Source organism: Pithys albifrons, chromosome 21 (assembly GCF_047495875.1).
Source record: "Pithys albifrons albifrons isolate INPA30051 chromosome 21, PitAlb_v1, whole genome shotgun sequence".
Lineage (NCBI taxonomy): Eukaryota > Metazoa > Chordata > Aves > Passeriformes > Thamnophilidae > Pithys > Pithys albifrons.
The window spans coordinates 821,087-844,925 of NC_092478.1; the positions used below are offsets into that span (position 1 = coordinate 821,087).

Genomic DNA, 23,839 nt, shown 5'->3' on the forward strand with positions numbered 1-23,839 from the left:
CCGGGCGCGCCCCGCTGCCCAGGATGGGCTCCCCACGCCAGCCCCGCCATGGGGGCAACCCCCCAGGAACGCAGGTGTGGTGGGCACAGACCACCTGCCTGCCCCGAAGGGCACAGAGCGCCCACCCAAAGCCAACCCCGACCCTCGGGCTGGCACAGTGGAGGAGCTGGACCCACCCTGGTGTGGCTGCCCCCGGGCACTGCACCCATCAACGGGGCAGACCCCATTACCTGCCCCTCGAGAGGCAAACCCCGTAACTGCTCCCCCACAACCAAGTATTTTTGACTAAATACCCATAAGACAGGAACCAGAGCCCATCAACTAATTAATGGGGGCAGAAACACTGGCCCCGGGGAAGGCAGGGCAATAAGTACCCTCTGCCCAGATGCCTAATGGAGGTTCACACAGCCCCAGACCAGCACCCCTCACAAGAAGGGGTTATTTATTAACACAGCAGCTTATCCTGAACAGAGCACAGGGCTGGGGGTGTGCACAGGGAGCCCCCCTCCATCCCCTCTCTGCCTTTTTGGGGAAGGGCAGATTGAGACCATCTCCCACCCCTCAAAACAGTCTCTCTTTCCCCTCCTGCATCCTGGCCCCAGCAGACCCAAGCCAAGCTTCCAGTCCTGGCCTTGACACTGTTCTGAAGTGCTTTCCTGGGCCACAAGTCTGTGACAACACACCCCACGAGGTGGGGACAGCCCCGAGGCAAGACACCATTGCCATGGGCTCAGTCCATCTTGGTGGGCTCCTTCTTACGCTGCCTGGTCTCACGGACAATCTTGGCCAGTGACAAGAGAATGGGGACAGCCATGGGCAGGAAGAGTGGAATATAGATGGCAAATTTCTGGTCATCAGGGAAGTAGAGGAGATGGAGGAGAGATGGGTCAAAAAAGGCCCGCTCCGAGGAGGTGACAGCCTCCTTGCTGGCCTGGAAAGCCGAGTGCAGGTGGCCCATGCCCAGCTTGGCCACAGCACTCTGCACTGAGGCCACTGCTTGGTACACCTGTGTGGGAACACCACCAAGGGTCAGTCCCTGGCCAGGGAGGACCACAGGGACACCCAGCCCTCTCAATCCCCACCTCAGGGTGCCCCAGCCCTACCTCAGACGCAACATCATCCTTGATGACGATATTGCCAATCTTGTCCAGGAGCTGGGCCAGTGAGGTCAGTGTGGTGGACACAGTGGCAATGTTCTCCACAGTGTGGGCCCAGAGGAGGTGGTCCAGCTCCCAGTCAGTCAGCCCCTCATTCCCTGAACTTTCCAGCAGGAATTCAGCAGGCAGCTCTTCCCGAGAGAGCCCAAAGAGTAACCTGGGAGTAGAGGGGAAGGTCCCAACCCACATCACAAGCCTGCATTTCCACAAGCTCCCTGCTCTTCCCTGCTGTGTTCAGTCCCAATCCTGCTGAATTGCCTCCTGGACATGGTGAAGGACAAACCAACTCTCCTACCTCAGGATGGGAGATGTGCCAGAACACCTGGCCACAGAGCAGTGATGGCCAGTAGCCACCACCTCAAAGGCCACAAAAAGCCACTGTCAGTCTCCCAGAGCCCAAGGAGAGACAAGCTGGGTGGGTACAGCCTGCTCTGACCCCACAGATTTCCACACATGCCACGAGAGCACACACAGGCCTGGGGAGGGAACAGAGCATCCTCACCGGAGCTGGGCCAGGAAAACCTCCATGACTCGTGCCATGTCCACATCCACATGCAGCGGGAGGGAGGCTTGGGGAGAAGCAGGGGCTTCAACGTTGTAAACCTGCAGGAGACCATGTCAGTGGGGCACAGCTGGAGCCTTGGGGTTGGCAGGGTCACCAGCTGGGAACGGGGGGCCACCACCTTGTGTGGGCACTGCCAGCACCCCTGAGGTGCCGTACCATTATGCCACCCCAGCGGGGACTGTGGAAGGCATTGGTGCTCACTGGGGCTCCATCCTTGTCCTGGATGTACAGCGGGGAGTGGGAGCGCTCTGGCACATACAGCAGGAAGTTCAGCACGGGGTAGAGTGAGGCAGCACTGGAACCTGCAGTGGGGCAGAGTCAAAGAAGTTTTCTGGCTGGCAGAGACAGCAAAAGCAGCCCACAGTCCAGCTCCTCCTTCAGAGCAAGCCCTGAGCAGAACTGCCACCCTGGCAGGTCTCAGTCACTCTCGCTCCCATTGAGAGCTGGCAGGGTGAAAGGGCACAGGGCACAGCTGACACCTCTCCCTCCACAGAGCTAGGGGAGCCAGATCCCATGGGACAGATCTCAGAGAGCCACGAGCATGGTGCTCACCCAGCCGAGCCTCCACAGGGTTGATGACATGTGGGAGGCTCTGAGTGCTCAGGAGGAAGCTGGAGGATTCCTTGTCATAGCGTGGTGTCACTCCTAGGACAGCATAGTACAGGATCTGCAGGCACACAAGGGACACGTTGCTGGCAGAGAATTGTGTCCCAGGGCACCCAGGGAGGCCAGGGCTGGGCCCTCCCCGCTGCCTCTGCCAGCCCTCACCTGTGAGTCCACAGAGAAGTTTGCCACCAAACTCAGTTTGTCCAGGACAGGCTTCACATAGCAGTTCACGGCACCCTCGATGTCCCAGTCCACAGAATGGGACTTGGGATCGGGGTTCAGCAGGCTGAAGGTGATCTCATACCCTGCCAAGGACCCAGAGCCTGTGAGGCACCAGCACAGCCACCACCTTCCAGCGCCAAGACCATAAGAGACCTCCCCAGAGCAGCAGGACCTGAGCCCCTCCTCCCTGGCCCACCCCAGTGTGGGGGTCACACACCAATGGCCCAACACAGGAATCACAGCACAGACCCTGGCCCAGAGCAGCTGCCACGGGCAAAGGGAAGAGCCCCGGGTCTGTCAGCAAACAAGACACCCAGGGGTGCTCCAAGCAGAACAGGGACAGCAGGCTCTCCCCAGGCCAGGCCCCATCCGTACCCAGGCTGGACTTGAGGGAGCGCCGTGCGTCGGGGCTGAGGCGGCCGTTGGGCACACGGTCCGAGAGAGCGGTGGCCACGGAGGTGGCCGTGAAGGACATGAGCTGTGTCACCTGGCGCAGGCGGGCATGGAGGGCAGCCAGGCCCCCCCCGGCCCTCACCAGGGCGCTGCGGTGCTTCCCCACGTAGACAGAGATGCCCTGGGGAAGGGGCCAGGGTGAGGAGGGGCTGGGGGACAGCAGGGCCATCTGGGGCACACCTCAGTGCCACACCAGACACGCTCCTCCCTGTGGGCACCTCTCCCTACCTGGGGCACGAGGGAGGAGGTTTCAGGGACCACGTACACGGCCAGAGAGCCCACTGAGGTGTCCTGCAGCGGCCGCAGGGCAGCGTCAGCCTCTGGGGAGCACAGAGCCAGCAGCGGGGTTGGGAACTGCACTCCAGTCCCTGCCCCACTCAAAGAGGCAGCACAGGGTCTCCTCTGCTCAGCCAGCCCCAGACAGAAGCCCCCCAGCAACGCCCTGCTGCAGTACCTCGTGCAGTGGCTGCAGCCAGAGCTGCCTCCTCCTCAGCCGTGGTGCCCCGAAACACCATCTGGTAGCGGGATGTGACGCTGGTTCTCACTGTGGGGGGAGAAAAGCTGAGCTGAGCTGCCAGTCCGGGTCCCCAGGCCCTACAACCAGGCACAAGCGACCTTCTGAGGGCTCCAGCATTCACAGCCCCAGGGAGAGGGACTGGTCCCCTCCCTGCAGCACCCTGGCGATCTTGCACTGCCAGCTCAAGACACAATGATGCTCGTCAGTGTGGGTTTGGGAGCTCCGGGCTGCCTGGGGGGAAACCACGGCCAGGTCAGGACCCCCCGGGGAAGGACGAGGGTACCCAGGAGGGACAGACGGGCCAGGGGCAGCCAGGGGGGTCTCTCACGGTTCACAGTAATCTCCATCTCCTGCGTGTCCCTGAAGGGCAGCGGCCTCGGCAGATCCGCGGGCACGGAGCCCGGGCTGAAGACCACGGCGATGGGCACCACGAGCTGAACCTGCACAGGAGCAGCGTCAGAGCGGCCCCCGAGCCCCCGGGCCCGCCTCCCCGGCCTCCCCCGGCGCTCACCGGCTGCTGGCCCAGCCCGGCGATGTCCGCGTAGGGCAGCGCGGCGCGGTAGGTCTCGGTCGTTCTCCACCACAGCGGCAGCCCCAGCACCACGGCGATGGTCGCGAAGGACAGGGCGGCGCGCCGGCCCCGCGCCCGCTCTGCGGGGACAGCGTTCAGCACCGGCCCGGCTCCCCGGGGACTGCAGCCGGGGGACTAGGGCTAGGAGACAGCGGGCGAGCGCCAGGCACCGGCACCCGCAGCTACCCGTACCTGCTTCATCCGCCGCCATCGCCGCCGCCGCCGCCGCCATCTTCACTTCCTGGTGCGGCGGGAGAGGCGGGCCCTGCGCCCAGCCCAGCCACTCAGCGTGCACAATGCCTGGAGCAGCCAATCGGCGTGGAGCGCGAGGGCCGGCGGCACAGACGGGCGGGCAGAAGGACCAATCAGAGCACGCACCGGCCCCGAGCGGGCGGGCTTTGGCCCCTACGGGCGCTGCGGGCGGACAGGCGGGGCCGCGCGTGAGGCGGGAATGGCGGAGCCGGGGCCGCTCAGCCTCCCCACGGCCCCCGGGACAGCCCAACCACCCCCGCCAGGCCCCCAGAGCCTCCCGGTGAGTGTGGGGGGCTGAACCCGGGCACGGCTCATTGCACGGCGGCGCAGGGCCGGGGCGGTTCCCCGCGGCGAGGAAGGAGGCGGCGCTGCGCTGTCTCTACCATTTATTCGCTGTTAGGCTATTTGGTACACGGGGAGCACACGGCGGACACGACACAGGCGTCACTGCAAAGCTACGGCGGGGCGGGGGCACCCCCGGCCTCCCCTCCCGCCCCACGCGGTCTCGCCCGGCTCCCCCAGGCCCGGCCCGAGCCCCCCGAGGGGCCCGTTCCGGGCGGCTCCCTCGGGCCCGGCGTGCCGGGCCCCGCTCGCTGTGCGGGCACAGCCTGCGGCCGGCCCGGGCAATGCCCTTGCCCTCCCCGCGTGGGCTGCGCTGGGGGCCGGGGTGGAAGGGGGTGTGAGCGGTGCTGGGGAGGGGCCGGGGCGGGCCGGGGGTGCCCGGTCGGGGCTCAGTACGCGTGGTTGGCCACGTAGAGGGACTGCCCAGCGGCCCCCGAGTCGTCCCCGCTGCCCTCGTACTTGCCCAACGCTGCCAGCCCGTTCACCTGCAGGGAAAGGACATGTCAGTGTCTCCCCTTGGGGTCCCCCAGTCCCTGGGAACGCAGCCTCGGCATCCCCTGGAGTCCCCCACTTCACTGCACACAACCCTCGATGTCCTCATCATCCCACATGGACCTGGCCCTTGGCACCCCCCAATCCACTGCTGGGACAGCCCTCACTGTCCCCTTCTGCCTCCCCTTCACAGTGCCCAAGGATGGTCCTTGGCATCATCCCTTGTCCCCTGCTAAGGCACAATCCTGTCACCCTGTCAGACACAGTCCTCAGCATCCCCCAGCCGTGGGCACAGAGCCCACAGTGTCCCACCATCTGAGGGGACACAGGCCTCGGTGTCCCTCTGACCCCATGGGTGGGCACAGAGCCCTCAGGGTCCCCCCACCCTGGGGATGTGCCCTCAGCACCCCCTCCCACGGGGGCCACCCCCATCACCTCTGCACGCTTGACAAACTCCTCGGTGGCAGCGCTGGCGTTGTCCCTCTGCCCGCGCCAGGCACTGAGCGCCGACGCCTGCAGTGCCCGCCCGTAGGAGAAGGTGAGGGCCCACGGCCGGACCAGGGGGCACGTGTTGATGGCATTGAGGTTGATGGAAGCCTCCTCCTCACTCTGACCCCCAGACAGGAAGGTGACACCTGCAGAGAGCAGGGTTATGGCACTGGGGGGGACACAGGCCATCCCCTCCCAGTCCCTGCCACATCCCAGCGCTGGTACCTGGCACGGCTGGGGGCACAGTGCGGCGCAGAGCGGTGACAGTGGCCATTGCAATCTCCTCGGGGCTGTACTTGGTGGGGCAGGAGTGCCCGGGAGTCACCATGTTGGGCTTCAGCAGAGTCCCCTCCAGGTAGACGTGGTGGTCGCTCAGTGCCTTGTAGACAGCTGCCAGCACCTGTGGAGGCCAGGCAGCGTGGAGCCCTCCAGCAGGGCACAGCACAGCACGCTGCCCACCCTGCTGCCACCCCACCACTCACCTTCTCCGTCACGTACTGGCACCGCTTGAGGTCGTGGTCACCATCAGGCAGGATCTCCGGCTCCACGATGGGCACAATGCCGTTCTGCAAGCAGCAGAGACGCCATCACAGTGACCTGCCTGGGCCTCCCTCAGCCCCACGGCAATGGGGGACCATGCCCAGACCTGGGGAGCAATGCTCATCCCCAAGGCTCAGTGCCAATCCTTACACTGAGAGTCAATTCTTGGCCTCATGGAACGTGTCTGCATTTGTGGGGTGATGCCTAGTCCCACATAGCAATGCCTGACACCATTAGTGATGCCCACCCCACGTGGCAATGCCCAGTCACCCACATAAGGTATTACCAAGCCCCGTGGGATGATCCCCAGGAACCATCAATGCACAAAGTGCGATGCTGAACTTCATGGATCTGTGCCCACTCCGTGGGGCAATACCTGCCCACACAGGTCAATACTCATCCCAAGGGTCACTGCCCACGCCGCGGGGCAAGGTCTGGCCCCAGACACGGACCTGCTGGCAGATGCTGGCGTAGCGGGCCAGGACGTTGGCGTTCTCCATGATGGCAAGCGCGGAGGGAGTGTGCTCGCTGATCTTCAGCACGCAGCGCCACTTGGCAAAGTCAGCCCCATCCTTCTTGTACTGGGCACAGCGCTCCCACAGCCCATCGAGACCTGCCGGGCACCGTGTCAGGCCCACAGCCACAAATCCCACGGCTCCAAACCACCTGGCCCCATCTCTTGCCCGCTCCACCTACCCTGCGTGGTGGTCTCGCCATCCGTCCCAGCCAGCGGCACAACACCCTTGTCCACCTGTGGAGTGAGGGCAAGGTGGCACTGAGCCCCACCAGCACCCTCCAAGCACCACCAGCACCCGACAAACCCACCAGACTCCCCCCACACCTTGATGCCCACAACGATGCCCTTGTCCTTGATCATCTGGACGAAGGGGGTGCCGTCGTCAGCCTTCTGGTACATGGTCTCGTGGAAGAAGATGACGCCCCCGATGCATTTCTTCACGCGGCTGTCGGCGCTGAAGAGGATCTGGCGGTACAGCCGGCGGTTCTCCTCTGTGTTCTCCACCCCGATCTGGTTGAGGCGCTTTGCCATGCTCCCTGCGGGCACCCAGCGACCTCGTCAGCCTCCAGGGTGGGGCACGGGAGTGGCGGGACAAACTCCCCCCAGACTGACCTACGGACTCATCGGCTGCCAGGATGCCCTTCCCCGGGGCCACGATCCGCAGCGCGATGTCCGACAGCTCCTTCTTCTGCTCGGCCGTCAGCGCGGGGTGTTGGTGCGTCATGGTGGCGGTGGCTGCGAGCGCACGGGCTCTGAGTCACGCACGACCGGGGCGGCTCCCGAAACCGCACGTACCCGGGGGCGCGGGGCCGCGGGACCCCCACGGGCCGGCCCGCGGCCCCGCCGCTCGGGGGCTGTTGTGTAAGCCTCGTGGCGGGCAGCGTGGAGGATGCCGGGCAGTCCCCAGCCATTTTGCCGCCTGCCAGCCCGCCCCCAGCCCAGCCATCTTGAGGGAGCGGAGCCCCACGGGGACAGGGCCCGCCCCGACGGGACGGGCGTGGGGACGAGGGTCCCTGGGGCCGGGAATAACCCGCGGGGGATGGACACAGCCCGGGCATGGCGATACCGTGGGAGGCGGAAATACGCCGTGAAAAAGGAAAGGAGAGAGCGCAAGCAGGAACTACTTGCGTGGGGCGGTACCCGGGGTTTGGGGCACCCTGAGGGAGAGGGTACTCCAAGGCCGGGGATACCCCACGGGAAGGTGCGCGGGGGATGGCGATAACCCGGGGGGTCGGATATACCCCGGGAACGAGGGAACGGGGAACCCCCCGGGGGCACAACCCGGGGATGGCGCTGCTCGGAGTTTGGTACTCCAGGGATGGCGATACCGCCGTGGCGCGGCCGGCGATGTGCTCGAAGGGGAGCTGCCCTCGGGGCAGCGGCGTGCGCGGCCGGCATCGGCGCCGCTCGAGCTCCGCCAACGCAGGGAGAGTCCCCGGGGGTCTCCTCGAGCCCCAGCACACCCGTGCCCGGGGGCCCCTGTGCCCTGGCGCCCCCCAGCCCTGCCCCACCCCCGCGATGCCGCACGGAAACAGCCCCGAGGCTCCCGCCGCCGGCGCCCCCCGGCTGCCCCCCAGCCCCGGCTGCTCCCGACCTCAGGTTGCCCCCAGCCCCGGCTGCCCCCCAGCGCCGGCTGTCCCGACCCCTGGCTGCCCCATAGCTCCAGCTCCCCCGACCCGCGGCTCCCCCGTACCGTGTCGGGCGGCGGCGGCGGGTGCGAACTGCGGGCTGCGCGCTCCGGCCCCGCGGTAAATGTGGCTGCGGTGCCGCAGAGCTACGTGACCGGCGGGGCGGCACCGGGTAGGACCGGCCCCCGGGCCCGCCCCCCGCCCCGCCCGAACCCCCCCGCCCGCCGCCAGCCCTCGCCACGGCCGTGTACCCCGACCGGCCACAGCCCCCCGCTGATGGGGATCTCAGGGGACAGCCCCGGGCTGGGGAACCTGTTGTACCATCCCTGCTCAGCCCCTTGCTGGTGATGGGGACCCCTCTGTGCACCCCACGCGCACCGTCCAGGAACATAGCTGAGTCACCCCCTGTCACGGGCAGGGCCCCCTGTGCCACCCAGGCATACCCCACTGTGCCACCTCCAGTTGCTGCTGGAGACCACTCTGTCCCACCTCCCCCTGTTTGGTTATGGGCAGGGACATCCTCTGCCACCCCCTTGCCACTGCTTAGAACGGCACTGTGTGCCCCTATTGCCGCTACCAGCTGGGAACCGAGACCCTCCCATATCACCTCTGGGCCAGGGACCCCCTGTCCCACCCCCAGGGTGGGGTCACTGTGCCACACATCCCACCTGGGTCACCTCTGCGACCAGGGGCCAAGCCCCAGCAGACTGAGCCCCAGACCCTGCAGAACAGCCTGGGGGCACTCACAGGAGACCAACTCCCCTAAGCAACCGCCTGGAGCCGGCACAGGGACAATAGCAGTGTCCCCGCTCGCCCCACGGGGACAGCTGCCAGGGCCCCGCTGTGCTGAATCCTGCCGTAAAAGGAGGGCTCAGCCACCCCGCGTGGCCCTAATCCAGGGAAGGGAATGCATCTCTCCTTGCATCCCAGAGCTGGGAGCCCCCACTGGCAGCCTCACATCTCAGGGGGCCATACCCACCCCCTGCCAGCAGGGTCATGGCCAGAGCAGGGAGGGAGGTGATGCCAGGGAGCTGCCTCCCCACGGGCCACCCACGCACCAGGAAATAGAGGCACAGCCCCAAACACCTCCATTTCCCAGGGAAAACACCTCCATTTCCCAGGGTACATCAGGGTGCCAGCACTCAGGGTGTCACAGCCCCCACCGTGCACAGAGGGCCAGGGCTGTGGGAGAGGGCAGGGGAAGGTGATTCCCTCCCCTTGGGCAGGAGAAACAGGCCATTAAAAACCAGAGCACTTGTTTGAGTGCTGCTATTTTGGGCCATCGCAGGGAAGGGAAGTGCCGCATGGTCCCCATGGCGGTGGGGAGCATCCTTGGGGTCAGGAACAGCGGGAGCGGGATCCCACAGGAGCTGCCCGAGCAGGCAAGGTGGGATGTGAGCTTGGAGCTGTGCTGGGAGCAGGGGAGCCCCTCCATAACACAGTGGGGGCCAAGGAGGGGGGCTGGGATGCGGAGCTGGCTCAGGGCCCAGCGTTGGCTGAACCACGCGATGCTGCCTGCTGGAGCCATGGGAGGAAGGGGAAACATCCCCGTGCTACAGGCGTGTGTGCCCACAGCCCTGGGACGAGGTGCAGGATCCAGCCCCTGGAACCATCCCGACACAAGAGGCTGTGCCTACAGCCCCGTGATGGGGGTGTGCAGGATCCAGACGATCCTGCTGGAGGGGAGGACAGGAGCGGGGCACAGAGGGAATCTAGGGCAGCAGGAGGAGGGGGGAGCAGGGGAGGGAAGCTGGCTCAGCCCAGGCCCTCTGGCTGCTGCCGGGGCCGTGGGGTGGAGCCTGGAGAACGGGACGCTGTATTGAGAGCAAGCACTGGCAGCAGGGGACGTGTCCCCCGCCAAGAAGGAGAGGCCCTGGGGTGGCAGGGAGCTGTGCCCATGGCCCCGTGACAGAACAGGAGCAGCCAGCACAGGCTGGACAAGTTGTCCCCACCCATAGCACCAGGCACTTCCTGAATCCACACACCAGGCATGGTGAAAGCCAACAAAACTTTATTCAATAAGTAATTACAACATTAAGAACAGGAAGGTTTCAGGCTATGGGTTATTGCAGCTCAGCATCCTCCCTGCTGGCTGGCTTCAGGCCCAGGTACCGCAGCAAGCTGGGGAGCTCCTGGCAGCCCTCTGCCACCTCAGGGACAGCTGACAGGACCTGGGGACAGCAGAAGCATTAAGGACAGTGTTTGGGATGGGAGGTGGCATTACTGTAGTCCCAAGGGTGAGTGATGAACCATAAGTCTCACCTTTTTCATCTTCTCCTGCATCTCCTCATGGGTCCTCAGCAGTTTCTGGGCATGACGGAGCCTCATCTCCAGCTCATGGACCTGCAGGGGAAGATGCCAGTCAGGAGTCTGCTCCAAACCTGGGCAGGGATGAGTCCAGAAGGGAGAGGGGACCCTTGTCCATGTCAGGGGGGTTGGAATTAAATGATCTTTAAGGTCCCTTCCAACCCCAACCATTCTGATTCTATGACTGGAGTGAGGGCACCCCCTTGGGCCTCCCCATACCTGCTCCAGGCTCTTGTCAGAGAGTCTCTGTTTCTCATTCTCTTTTTGCAGGAGCATCAGCCGAAGTTTATCCACCTGCAAAAGGAGCAAGCACTGCTGAATCACTGTGGGGAAAGAGCCCTGGGAGGGGCAGCACTGTGAGGAACAAGGTTTGGAGCGGTCTCCTTGTCCATGGTGGGACTTGTGACATGAGGAGCCCTCAGCAGCCCCTCGGCCTCACCTCCTGCTGCTGCAGGAGCCGCTCCTGGACACGTGTAGTGTCCACCCTGGGCTCCTTCCCATGCAACTCCTCCCACAGCACCTTGGCCTCTGTCTCCGCATGCTGGAGCGAGCGCTTCAGGAGGGAGATCTCACTCTTCAGTATCTGTAGGGGAAGAGGAGATGCTGAGAGGGTCCTGTGGCCAGCAGCCAGCAGTGTAGAGCCCAGCTGTGCCCCCATCACACACCGAGACTTCCCCACTCCTGTCAATGAGCTGAAATATCTTTTCTTCCTGCTCTTTCACCACACCCTGAAGCATCTTCTCACTCTGCAGGGGAGGAAGAAGCAGTGTTAGGCAGTGCCCAGCCCTGGACACCCCCAGCACCCCGTGGGGGAGTGGGTTTTCTCATGTTCAAGAAGGTCAGACAAGCCAGGAGCACCCATGGGGCATCACCAGATTTCTGTGTGTCCTAGATCAGTGCCCGTCCCAGTTCGGCTCTGCCCTGGGGTGAGCACTGGCCCACTTCTGGCACAGCTCACCTCGAACTTGGTCCTCAGCACCTTGTTCAGCTCAGTGATGGTGGCAGCCTGGGCATCTATCTTCTCCTCACTCTCCTCTGTCACCTTCTCCAGATGGAGCTCCAAGTTGGAACTGGGGGGTACAGTGATGCTGAGTGGGTGGGGATCACAGCAGAGCACAGCACCAGGTACCAAACCCCTTCCTAGGCATCCCATTGGCCCCATGGTGTGAGAAGACAACTCTCCAACTCACTGAGCTGGAAAAAAGCCCACCTAGCCAAGGCAGGAGAGGTCTAATCCAGAGCTAGGGCAAAAGGCAGACACAAGGCAGGCTGCCTATGGGAGAGGCCATGCCCAGGACAGTAATGCCCCTGCCTGGTCCTCAATGTGAACCCCTGCTGAACTCACATCTCTGTCTGCAGTGCCTTGAACTTGCTCTGCTTCAGCTCTTGGATGCGGGAGCTCAGCATGACGAGGTTGGAGACCACAGCTCTCAGCTCTCTCATGCTCTCCAGCAGACTCTCCTCAGGATCTGCAGGCAGGGAAGAGCCTCATGAGCAGCACAGAGGGAACATCAGCCCCAGGGGACACAAGAGGAAGGCATGCCCACTCATCACTCTGTGCAGCAGCATTGTGGCTTTGCACCAGGGTGCAGGGCAGGGTGACAGCCCAAGTACCTGTTGGCTTTGGTGTGGATGCACATTTGTCCTTGGTAACTGTACCACCACCTCTGGTGGCTTCACCGGTATCTGCGAGAGGAGAGGACAGAGGCTGTGCCCAGCCCTGCACACCCCCCAGCATGGGAGGGAGCGATCCCCAGCACTGGATCCCCCAAAACCCAGACAGGGGGTACCAGCTCACCTTTCCCTGCCATTGCTTTCAGGACGCTGGCCACGAGGGAGGTGCCCAAGCTGTGCGAGGTTTGGTGCGCTGGTGTGTGAAAGGCAGGGGTCTGGCCTGGGGTCTGCAGTCTTGGGGTCCGCAGCCCTGGGGTCCGCAGCCCTGGGGTCTGGCCTGGGGTCCGCAGCCCCGGGGTCCAGGCTTTGCTTCTTGATAGGGCATCATCATTGTCCTTCAGAGGGAAAGGAGAGCACAGTGCCAGACAGCAGCTTGTGACTGCCCCAGCAAGCACAGGGGTCTGGAAGCTATGCCATGGAGAGGCACAGGTGTGTGGCTGCCCCTGGGCCACCCCCTTGTCCTTGTCCCCAGCACAGGGTTCCTACCTGCTCTTCTAGAGTGGCATTGAAGCAGTCAGTGAGCTCCTGCAGCCATGTCTGGCAGTCTGCAATGTCCTTGAAACACCAGGAAATTTTGCTCCTCTTTGTCTGCAAGTTGAGGAGCTCAGCCTTGGTGGTCTCATGCTCCTTCATGAGGACAACGTGCTTTTCCCTGTGGGATGGCATCAGCCTCAGCAGGAGCAGCATTCCCCATCTTTTATGGGGATGGGGAAATTTCCCATGCCTGCCTCTCATCATGAACCAGCAATGGTGCAAATCCCACAGATTTGGGCAGCCTCCCTTGTGGGTCCCTGCTGGGTTTCCCCAGATGTCTCCCACCCACCTGGACAACTACACTTGGCTGGGGTAGAAGTGACCACAGCCATGGTCCACTGTGTCACCCCACCCCCCGGAGAGCCTTGATCTCCTAAACACAGGGGTTCAAGTGGAGGTGGTGAGTGGTGCAGTACCACAGGTGTTGGTGGGAATCCTTCAGCTCCTCGTGCTGCAGGACATGCTTCTCCAGCCTGGTCTGTGCACAGCTCAGCTCAGTCTGGATGGAGTTCAGCTCAGCCTGTGTAGAGTTCAGCTTGGCCTCCACCTCCAGCAGCTGCGTGCGGCAGGTGAGGTTCTCTGCATTCAGGAACTGTAGGAAGGTGGAGGAACACAGTTGTGAGCAGCCCAAGGGGGCCCACAGGGACCCCCAGCACAGACCCTCCCATGCCTCAGGGTGCTGTTTCAAATTAGGAGCAGTTTTATCCCAGCAGATCAACTCCTGGAAACCAGGAGTTTATTAGGGACATAGGAGAGGCTGGGGGATGGCTCTGATGCCTTAGGATTTTTATATATTTTTAGATTTTTATATAGCTGTAGTTTCTCATACTCAAGGTTACAGCTAACAGTTTCTAACAGTGTCTCACGGTTTCTCAGTTTGTGCCACATTCCTGAACATTGTTTAACTGTCTTTTCAAGGCACAAGATAGCAGCAAGGACATTGTCTTTGGGACACGTGCACCTGGACCAGAATAACAAGACAAAACAAGACGGAAGGCCCAGAACCCTTGGAGGAAAAAGGTTCTCAGGTTGGATAAACCCACTAGATATGATAATTAAGTAGTGTTACTAATTTGTAAGAACCCTGTACTGTGCACACACCTATATACTTCATGCACCTGAAAGTTTCCCTTCAAGAACTGCTCTCTACTTTACCTATACCAATATTGTCTCAGAAGGTTTTTTAACTTGATTTTAGGCAATAGCTCCATGCCTGCAGGGGAGAATTCTCTCGAAGAGCTGCCCTGCCCCCTCCCCGGGAATCACCCGCGGGCAGGATGAAAAGCCGCGCTACGTGCGGGATGTCAAGGCTCATCCCTGCTCGCAGGAGGGCTAATCCCGCCCCTGGCCCGCAGCCAGCCCTCTGCAGCGCCGGGAACGGGCCAGGGGTGGGCAGCGCGTACCTCCCGGCACTCGCCGACCTCCCGCAGCTCCTGGCTCAGCTCGTCACACTTGTGCTGCAAGGTGTTCTTATCCCGTGCCAGCCTAGGGGGAGGGGATGGGGTCAGGGGGTGCTGCATTGTGGGGACAAGAGGTGGAGAGGGGCTCAGGACCCCAGGGCTCAAACCTACTGGGCCATCTTCTCCCCCTGGTTCTCATTCTCCTGCTGCAGCGCATTCCGCTCCTGTTCCACGCCCGCCAGATTTGTCATCATGATGCTCAGGTCTGCAAAGGACAGAGCTGTCAGTGCAGAGGGACGGGGCAGTGGGGATGGGGCAGCTACAACCCCCATGTCACCTACCCCTACCTGCACCAAGGCATGAGTTGGCCACTGTCAGCTGCTCCAGCTGAGCCTCCGTGTCCCGCAGCGTGACCAAGGTCTTCTCTAGCTGGTTGGATGCCTGTGGAGACACAGTGCTTGTTTTGGTCTGCTCTTCCCTGTGGGGTGCCCCAAATCATCCTGTGCCTCAGACATCACTCAGCACTAGACACCTTCCTACCTCCTGCTTGGCTTGAAGAGCTTCCTCCGCCCGCTGCCTCATGGCATCCCGCTCCTCCATGTAGCTCTGCAGCTTGCTGGGCACACGCTCCAGCACGGCCTTGCAGCGGGACACCAGGGCCCTCACCTGCTCCCGCTGGGAAGGGAGACAGCACCACGCACAGCTCAGTGTGGCACTGCCATGGCACGGGTGGCACTGCTCCACAGCTGAGCTGCTCATGGCACAGAGCACTGGCAGGACAGCAAGGGGCTGGGATGTCCCTCACCTCCACATCCATGGCTTTCCTTTCCTTCTGTAGATTTTCAAAGGTGACATCGATGAACTCCTGGAAAGCCTGAGTCTCGGCAGACAGGGATTTCTGTAGGGTAGAAGACATGAGCCAGCACTGCCATTGTGTTAATGGCCATGAAGGGAGGAGAGTGACAGCTCTGAGACCAAATCTGCAGGAGCTTCCCAGCAGCATCACTGGGAACCCTCTGGTGCACCCAAGCCCATCACAGAGCATCACCCAAGGTCAGGACAGGGGGATAGCCTTCCAGCACCCTGATCACCCAGGTGGGGGGCAGCTGAGGGTACCACCCCACTCAGTACCTGCAGGATGATGGCATCTGCCAGCAGCATGCACAGCTCTTGCTGGGACACCAAACTCTGGTCATGGGCACTGATGCGGGCACTGGCGTGGGCACGGAAGGCCTCCAGGAAGCGATATGCCTGCCGAGGAAAGGATGCTGCCCCAGGCATGCCGCTGCACAAGGGGCCATTCCCAAGAGCCATCCCTGCATGCTGCATCAGCTTCCAGGAAGACATAGCCTATGCCAAAAACCCATCCAGGGGCTCCATCACCCCAGTCACAGCAGTTCTGGCCTTCCACATTGGGTTTTTCCATTGGGGTGCCTGGGAGACCCTCATCCCCCACAGAGGGGCAGAGATACAGGATGCCCCATCAAAGGCATGAAGACAGCAGAGACTGCCCCCAGCTGCTATGCCCTTACCTCCTCCTTGGCTTGTAGGGCTTCATCCACCCGCTGCCTCATGACATTCCGCTCATCCAGGCAGCTCTGCAGCTTGCTGGGCACTCTCTTCAACATGGACTGGCACTGGGACATCAAGGCCCTCACCTGCTCCCGCTGCAGGAGGAGACAGCACCATGAGACACTGGGTACAGCTGCCGTGTGTGCCGCAGCACCAGCATCTGCCAGACCCCAGGGGAAAGGGGAACCAGAGCGGCGCACGGGGGCTCACCTCCTGCGCCAAGGCTCTCTGCTTAACCTGCAGCCTCTGCAAGGCACGATCCACGAGGCCCCGGAACTCGAGGCACTGGCTGCTCCAGACACTCTGGGGAAGGGACAAGGACACTGGAGTTCCAGCAGCGCTCCTGGAGCTGGTACAGGAAGTGCCAGGCACACACGTGTGCCCTGCCCAGCTGAGACCCGGCACACTCCTGCACGCAGCCACTGAGACACACCATGTTCTGGGCAGCCAGCTCCAGCTCCCGCTGCAGATCCCGCTCCGCTCCCCGCTGCCGCTGCAGGGCCTCCATCTGCCGCCGCTGCTCCAGGTAGAGATGGCGGTAAAGCTCCTCCTAAGGGCATGCAGCAGAGCAGAGAGGGCTTCACACCAGCCACACTCCACCTGGGGTCCAGTGAGAGCTGGACATCTCCCATCCTCCCCCTGCCTGTGCCAGGGATCTTTCCCCTCACAAGGGTTCAAATCCAGCAAACTCAGCAGGCTGATCCAGGCGTGATAATGCAGCACTGGGCGCGTGATGCTGTGCTGCAGCAGCCCCGCTTTACTTCCACTCCACTGAGCTGCAGCCCAACTGGGGTCACTGTCTCACCAGGGCCACATGGGCACAGTCACGGCACTGAGGCTGCGGGAACGGGGTGGCATCACCTCAGAGAGGACTCTTACCCCCTTGGGGCAGGTGGTGTCTGTCTGTGTGAGCACATCCCTCTGCTTGGCCAGCCCCATGCCAGGCAGCAGCCGCCGGCTCTCCTGCCGGCCACGCAGCTGGAACGCAAGAGCTTCGATGATGATGAGGGTGCTTTCCAGCCGTCCTTCCAGCTCTGCCCGTGGCAGGGTCTTCAGCTGCTCCCGGGGACAGCTGGGGACAGAGAGAGGGCTTAAGGCAGGGACATCCCACAGGTGCTGCAGCCCTATCTGGAGAGGCACATCCTCATACTTACTGCCAGAGCAAGGAGTCTGTTTTGGTAGCACTGTCTTTGGCACAAGGGAAGCCTCCCCCAGATGTGTTTATGCTTCTCTCCCACTGGTCCTCGAAGGCCATGAAAGTGCCAATGTCTGCGGTGAGCACTGGAGCCATGCTGGTGCCAGCAGCCGTGGTGGGCACTGGGGTTGTGCTGGTGCCAACAGCCGTGGTGGGCACTGGGGTTGTGCTGGTGCCAGCAGCCGTGGTGGGCACTGGGGTCGTGCTGGTGCCAGCAGCCGTGGTGGGCACTGGGGTCGTGCTGGTGCCAACAGCCATGGTGGGCACTGGGGTTGTGCTGGTGCCAGCAGTTGTGGTGGGCACTGGGGTCATACTGGTGCCAGTGGCCATGGTGGGCACTGGGGTCGTACTGGTGCCACTGGACATGGTGGGCACTGGGGTCGTACTGGTGCCACTGGACATGGTGGGGACTGGGGTGACACTGCCACTGCTATCCTGCTGTGATGTGTGCAGGGGCAGGCTGTGCTGTGTGGATTCCAGCAGGGATGAGGCACTGAGGGTCTTTTCCAGCCAAACCAGTGGCAGCATCCAGGACACAGCACCCAGGGCCGACTCAGGGGAGGTGACAGGGGTGATTATTGCTTCTGAACCAGCAGGCTCCAACCCACTTGCCTCAATGGGAGGGAGTCCAGGTGGGCTCTGCTCTGAGGGGGCAGGGGACTTGGACCCCTCAGGGGTGCCTTGGCAAGGCAGAGGACCAGCACTCCCATCTCCAGATGGGGGTTCAGAGGCTACAGTACTGTAGGAAAAATCTGGGGGTGCCGCTCGCCACCCACGGAAATGATCTTCCTGTGGGGTGGAGCTGATGCCAGGGGGCCCTGGGGTGAAGGAGGCTCTCCTGGCACTGTCAAGGGACCCAGAGGCACAGGTTGCTAGAGCAGTGCTGCCTAGGAGGTTTGGGGTGCAAGGCACTGAGCTAATTATGTTGGAGAGCCCTGGGGTGGTGTTGTCAGGGGGCTCTGGGGTGCTGGGCATCAGGATAGAGCTGCATAGCGGGGCTGGCACAGTGTTGTCAGGGGGCTCTGGGGTGCTGGCCCCTGGGATAGGACTGCCAGGGACCTTTGGGCTGGTGCTGCTGGGGGGCTCCAAGGGAGCAGACATGGGACTGCTGGGGGTCTTAGGGCCACAAGGCTCAAGGGTGGGACTGCTGGGGGTCTTAGGGGCACAAGGCTCAAGGGTGGGACTCCTGGGGGTCTCAGGGGCACAAGGCTCAAGGGTGGGACTGCTGGGGGTCTTAGGGGCACAAGGCTCAAGGGTGGGACTGCTGGGGTTCTCAGGGGCACAAGGCTCAAGGGTGGGACTGCTGGGGGTCTCAGGGCCACAAGGCTCAAGGGTGGGACTGCTGGGGGTCTTAGGGGCACAAGGCTCAAGGGTGGGACTGCTGGGGGTCTCAGGGGCACAAGGCTCAAGGGTGGAACTCCTGGGGGTCTCAGGGCCACAAGGCTTAAGGGTGGGACTGCTGGGGGTCTCAGGGGCATCACGCATAAGGGTGGAAATCCTGGGATGCTTCAGAGCGGTGCTGCTGCTGGGCCTGGGGGTGCAGGGCATTGGTGTGGTGCTGCTGGCAGGGCCCTGGTGGCAGGACACTGGGGTGGCACAGTCACGGTCCTACAGGACGTGTGGGGGGATGAGGGCTCAGGGCAGCCCTGCGCTTCCCCCGCAGCCCTTCCCGGCCTCCCCATTGCTCCCACCCCGCAGACACACCCGAGCGCTGCTCCAGTGCCCCCATCCCAGTGCCCCCTTGCCCAGTGCCCCCTGTGCCCTGTGCCCCCGTCCAGGTGCCCCGTACCCCCATCCCAGTGTCCCAGTGCCCCCGTGCCCCCATGCCAGTGTCCCCGTGCCCAGTGTCCCCGTGCCCCCGTGCCCAGTGTCCCCATCCCAGTGCCCCCGTGCCCAGTGTCCCCGTGCCCCCATCCCAGTGCCCCCGTGCCCAGTGCCCCCGTGCCCAGTGTCCCCGTGCCCCCATCCCAGTGTCCCCGTGCCCAGTGTCCCCATCCCAGTGTCCCCGTGCCCCCATCCCAGTGTCCCCGTGCCCAGTGTCCCCGTGTCCCCATCCCAGTGTCCCCGTGCCCGCACACGCCGCGGCGCTTCCCACACGGACCTTGAGGCGCAGGCGGCGGAACAGCGGGGTCATCCCGGTGCGGGCCGCGCTCGGCTGCGGCTGCAGCTGCAGCTCCTGCAGCGGGGGCCGCTCCCGCGCCTGGCGGACAGGGGGTCAGCGGCAGGGCCCGCACACACAACACACCGGGACCGGGGGCGCTCCGGGCCCACGCCCGGCGCAGGCCCCGCCGCCCCGATGGATCATCCAAACCGCCCCCCAGCCCCGGCCCGCACTCACGGCGGGAGTCCTGGCGAGCTCCATGGCCCGGGATCGGGATCGGGATCGGGATCGGGATCGGGATCGGGATCGGGATCGGGATCGGGATCGGGATCGGCCCCGGCCCTGCTCTCGGCCCGGCCCCGCTCGGTTCCGCCGCCGCCGGTTTGAACTCCACGCGCGTCACCGCCGGGGCCGTTACGGGCGGAGCTCCCGCCCCGGCCCCGCCCCGAGGGGCGGACACACGGCCGGGCGGACACACGGACAGATGGACACACGGCCGGGGGGACACATGGACACATGGCCGGGCCGGAGACACACGCACATGCCCGGATGGACACACGGCCGGGCCCGGCGCCCCCCGACCCTGCGGCTCCCCCGGCGCCTGCCCCGGCAGAACAGCCCGCTCGGCCCCCGGATCTGCCCCAGCCCCGCCGCGAGGGAGGGGTCCCGTCCCGCACCTCCCGGGGGTCCCGTCCCGCATCCCCCGGGGGTCCCGTCCCGCATCCCCCGGGGTCCCGTCCCACACCTCCCGGGGGTCCCGTCCTGCATCCCCCGGGGTCCCGCAGGACGCAGGGTCGGACCGTGCCCGCTGCTCTCGGGTTTATTGCTCCCGCGGGGAGAGGTACAGAGTTGAGGTTCGCGGGGCCGGGGCTGGGGGTGCCCCGGGGGGGTCCCGGCCCAGCGGGGCCGACCCGCGGCGGGTGCGGGGATGTCCCTGAGCGGTGCCGAGGGTTCCACCGTGCGGGCTCAGCCGGGCCAGGGCCGGGCCGGGCAGGCGGCGAGCTCGTAGTCAAAGTCGGCGAAGGTGGCGGGGTCGGGCGGGGGCTGCTCGGGGGGCTGCGGGGCCACCGCCACCACCACCGGGTCCTTCTGCAGCAGCTCAGCGTCAAAGGCCACTCCGCGGAAGAAGGGGTGGCCCTGGAAGTGGTGGAGGTAGCGCAGGCGGTACAGGGGGTTGTGGCACAGCAGCTGGGGACAGAGGGAGGGTGGTGAAAGGTGGCATCCAGAGGGAGGGACAGTGGGGACCCCAAAATCCAGGCAGGAGGGTTACCTCAGCGAGCAGCCGGGCCAGCTCGGGGCTGAATGCAGGTGGGCTCTCATAGCTGCTCTGTTTGACACGTTCCAGCATGGCCACATGGTCCCCTGCCGGGGCCACAGGGAACTAGGGGGCACAGAGTGAATTCAGGGTCTCCCTGGGGTGTCCCTCATTCCCCCACCGCGTGGTACTCACCTCCCCACTGGCCAGGGCAAAGAGCAGGACTCCCAGGGACCACCAGTCTGCTGCGTGGCTGTAGGGCCCCCCACTCAGCACCTCTGGAGCTGTGGGCATGAGCGGGTGAGCGCCTGGGGGGCAGTGCCCCCACCACAGCCCCCCCCTGCCCCCTTACCCATATACTGCAGGGTGCCACAGATCGTGTGGGCTCGCTCACCCCACTGCAGGTACCGGGAGAGGCCGAAGTCGGTGAGCTTCAGGTGCCCTGTAGGGCCAGAATAGTGTGGGGACCCACGGAGAAGTGTCCCCACAGAGGGGGTGTCCCTAAGGCGGTGCCAGCAGGCTCTTACCTCTCTCATCCAGGAGGATGTTCTCCATCTGAAATGAGACAGGCACTGAGGTGGCCTCTCCATGCCAGGTATTCAGAGACCCTCCCACTCCATCCTCCAGCCCCCCAGCCCTGCTGCCACCCACCTTCACATCTCTGTGCATGATGCCCAGGTCGTGGAGGTACACTGGGGGGAAGATGGAGCTGTCAGTGCCACATGACCCATCCCAGCACCGTGCCCACTTGCCACCCCCAGGGCATCTGGCAGGCAGCTGGGAAAGGTGGTCCATCTGCCTGTGGGACCTGCAGGTCCCCGTTGGGGGGGCCGGAGGTGGCTGTCCCCAGCGTGGCAGGTCACTCACCCAGCACCAGCACCAGCTCTGCGGCGAACAGGCGGACGGTGGCCTCGGCCAGGCAGCCGGCGGCGCGCCAGAGCGTGTGCAGGTCCCCGGTGCTGCAGTAGGTGCACACTGCGGGACAGGTGACGGGCCTTACCCACAGGCTGTCCCACAGGGCCAGGCTGGCATGAGGGACACCACGGTGGCATGGGGAGAACTAGGGCCATGCACACAGGTGACACGGGCACCATGGCTGTGCACCGAGGTGATGGAAGTGCTGGGGTTATAGGGCAGTGACGTGGCACAAGCATCAGGGCAATATGGGCACCAGGATAGGTACTAAGGTGACAAAGGCATGACGAAGGTGGCATGGAAGCATGCAAGTACTGGGCCTCGGTACCATGGTGACACGGGCACCAGAGCCATGTGGGCAGCACTGTGGGCACAGAGGTATCAAAGTAACATGGTCCTTGGGGTCACACGGGCATTGGGAACATGCAAACTGTGCAGCGCCCGAGGTGCCACAGGCATCAGGGCCGACGGAGCCAGGCAGGCACTGTGGCTGGGGTGCTTTGTCCACCCCCAGCCGGGCCCCTGTCCCCCATGGCCAAGCCTGCGGTGGGTGCGGGCGGGGAGCCGGGAGTTGGCAGCAGAGCGCCTGGGTCCCCGCGGGGCAGCGGCGGCGCGGGGAGGGGGAGCGCGCGTGTGCGGGGACACGTGTGCGGGCGGCGGGGACACGTGCGCGGCCGGGGGGGCCGGGGGAGCCCGCGGGCAGATGGTCACTCACTGATGAAGAGGTGGCGCTGGCCCTGCCAGCTGTCCCCCAGCCCGTGGACAAACGGGTGCCTGACCTGTCTCTGGGGACACAAAGAGAGAGGGTGAGCAGCCCCCGGGGTGGTGGGCTAAGCGGTGCCGGGGCCCCCACTTGTGCCACTCTCCATCCGCAGCCCCCACTGCCTCCTGATGCCCCCACGGACCAAGCTCCCTCCTGGACCCCCCCTAACCTGTATGCTGACTTCTTCCTTGCACTGCTTGAGGGTGTCCCGGCGCAGCACCTCCACTTTGGGCACGACCTGGGGGGCGAGGGGCTGTCAGGGGGGAGCAAGAGCAGCTGCGGTCACGCCCGGGCCCCGGGGGCAGCACCCACCTTCACAGCGCAGACCTTCTCCCGCCCACAGTCCAGCACTTTGAGGATGGTCCCGAAGGAGCCTTTGGCCACGAAGCCCAGGATCTGGGGAGGGGGGACAGGAACAGGGGCTGAGCGCTCCGTGGAGATGGGCTTGGGGTGCTAAGTGCGGGTGCTGCCTGTAGGGTGCGGGGGGGCCGCAGAGCACTCCAGGCAGACGGTGGGGACACATGGGGACCAGGAGGACCCAATAAGGACCCCAGCAGGATACACGGGCACCGAGCGTGGGGCACGGGGGCACGGGAGCACGGCGATCCCAGCGTGGCAGCGGCGGATGTTGGCAGAACACACGGGACCCCGCGGGACCGCGGTGGGATGCCTGGGGGACGGCGGGGGGTGCACAGGAACGCCGGTATGGCACACTCGACACGGGGCTCGAGGACGCAGCGGGGATAGAAGGGGATCCGGCGAGACGGTGGGAGACGCCGGTAGAATGCAAAGGGACCCGGTAAAGCGCGCGGGGAGAGCTCGGTGAGACGGTCGGCGATGCCGAGATGGTGGCACGGAATGCCCGGACGGCGCAGGAGGATGCTTAGGGTGCTGGGGAAGCCCGGCAGGACGTGCAGGAACCCCGACAGGACGAGCAGGAACGCGGTACAAGGTGTGAGGGGACCCGGGAGGGCTGCCGGGGCAGGATGCGGGATGCGCGGGCACCCCGGGAGGACGATCGGGGATCCCCGTTCGGATTCACCGGGACCCCGCTCGGAGGGTGGGGGCCCCGGGACGGCACCTTGAGCTGCTGCTGGCGGGCGGAGGGGCGGACAGGGAACTCCGGCAGGAACAACGAGACGAGCTGCGGCAGCGGCCAGCCGGGCAGCGGCGGCTCCTCGGCGGGGCCCCGCGGGGCCAGGGCGAGCCCCGGTACCGGCACCGGTACCGATACCGGCATCGACCCGGCGCGGCTCAGCAGCGCCCGCACCCACGACCCCACGGCGCGGCCCTGCGGAACCGGGAACAGCGTCACGCAGGGGATCCCGGGGCGGGGGATCCCGGGGCGGGGGATGCCCGAGGGGGCCCCGGGGCTGATGCCGCCGCACGCACCTGGGGGGGCCGTACCGGGGCCGGGCCGGGGCCGCTGCTCGTTGCTCCCATCGCGGCGCCGCCCGGCCGCGCCCCGGGCCCGGGCCCCGGTAATCGCCGCCTTACATAACCCCGCCGCCCCGCCCCGCCCCGCCCGCCGCGACCACCCCCCGCCCCGGGGCACGGCGGCCGTGCTGCCCCTTGCACCACGACACCCACCCGTGACCGAGCCCCCCCCCTCTGGGACCACCCCTACGCACTTTGGGGTTGCTCACCCACCCGTGACTAGTTCTGCCCCTCATCTGGGACCCCCCAAAACACTTTAGCGTTGCCCATGCCACCCGTGACTGATCCTGCCCTCCCTCCAGGACACGCCCCCCCCACCCTTGCACACTCTAGGG

The 23,839-nt window shown here is 64.7% G+C and overlaps 4 protein-coding genes across 6 annotated transcripts; all 4 read right to left on the minus strand.

Annotated features, from left to right (window-relative positions):
• Positions 1–409: 409 nt before the first annotated feature.
• PIGS (phosphatidylinositol glycan anchor biosynthesis class S) lies at positions 410–4,371 on the minus strand. Its single transcript, XM_071574870.1, has 12 exons — positions 4,284–4,371; positions 4,032–4,171; positions 3,849–3,960; positions 3,458–3,547; positions 3,232–3,323; positions 2,926–3,124; positions 2,491–2,633; positions 2,275–2,389; positions 1,879–2,024; positions 1,660–1,760; positions 1,104–1,314; positions 410–1,006 (listed from the first exon to the last, which is right to left on the minus strand). The coding sequence occupies exons 1-12, from the start codon at positions 4,321–4,323 to the stop codon at positions 731–733; spliced, it is 1,665 nt and encodes a 554-aa protein (XP_071430971.1). The 5' UTR covers positions 4,324–4,371; the 3' UTR covers positions 410–730.
• Positions 4,372–4,712: 341 nt separating this feature from the next.
• On the minus strand, positions 4,713–8,503 carry ALDOC (aldolase, fructose-bisphosphate C). Its single transcript, XM_071575188.1, has 9 exons — positions 8,417–8,503; positions 7,336–7,458; positions 7,048–7,259; positions 6,903–6,957; positions 6,659–6,819; positions 6,149–6,232; positions 5,892–6,066; positions 5,613–5,812; positions 4,713–5,170 (listed from the first exon to the last, which is right to left on the minus strand). Exons 2-9 carry the CDS (start codon positions 7,445–7,447, stop codon positions 5,075–5,077), a joined length of 1,095 nt encoding a protein of 364 aa, XP_071431289.1. The 5' UTR covers positions 7,448–7,458; positions 8,417–8,503; the 3' UTR covers positions 4,713–5,074.
• A 1,842-nt stretch (positions 8,504–10,345) lies between these two features.
• On the minus strand, positions 10,346–19,510 carry SPAG5 (sperm associated antigen 5). Its single transcript, XM_071575257.1, has 24 exons — positions 19,372–19,510; positions 19,135–19,233; positions 16,993–18,641; positions 16,718–16,910; positions 16,272–16,388; positions 16,049–16,141; positions 15,799–15,933; positions 15,398–15,517; positions 15,072–15,164; positions 14,807–14,941; positions 14,614–14,707; positions 14,438–14,531; positions 14,270–14,351; positions 13,283–13,458; positions 12,819–12,984; positions 12,457–12,667; positions 12,273–12,344; positions 12,004–12,127; positions 11,617–11,728; positions 11,324–11,404; positions 11,098–11,241; positions 10,878–10,952; positions 10,614–10,694; positions 10,346–10,522 (listed from the first exon to the last, which is right to left on the minus strand). Exons 1-24 carry the CDS (start codon positions 19,393–19,395, stop codon positions 10,415–10,417), a joined length of 4,278 nt encoding a protein of 1,425 aa, XP_071431358.1. The 5' UTR covers positions 19,396–19,510; the 3' UTR covers positions 10,346–10,414.
• Positions 19,511–19,944: 434 nt separating this feature from the next.
• Positions 19,945–23,535, minus strand: RSKR (ribosomal protein S6 kinase related). 3 transcript variants are annotated; one of them, XM_071575004.1, is made up of 12 exons: positions 23,460–23,535; positions 23,149–23,358; positions 22,380–22,463; positions 22,237–22,305; positions 22,020–22,089; positions 21,257–21,364; positions 21,041–21,081; positions 20,917–20,944; positions 20,742–20,831; positions 20,585–20,673; positions 20,405–20,515; positions 19,945–20,322 (listed from the first exon to the last, which is right to left on the minus strand). In XM_071575004.1, exons 1-12 carry the CDS (start codon positions 23,508–23,510, stop codon positions 20,101–20,103), a joined length of 1,173 nt encoding a protein of 390 aa, XP_071431105.1. In that variant the 5' UTR covers positions 23,511–23,535; the 3' UTR covers positions 19,945–20,100. The 3 variants fall into 3 exon arrangements, with proteins under 3 accessions (XP_071431105.1, XP_071431106.1, XP_071431104.1); XM_071575005.1 differs by lacking the exon at positions 22,380–22,463 and having other exon boundaries at positions 22,237–22,320; XM_071575003.1 differs by having other exon boundaries at positions 20,742–20,961.
• Positions 23,536–23,839: the final 304 nt, after the last annotated feature.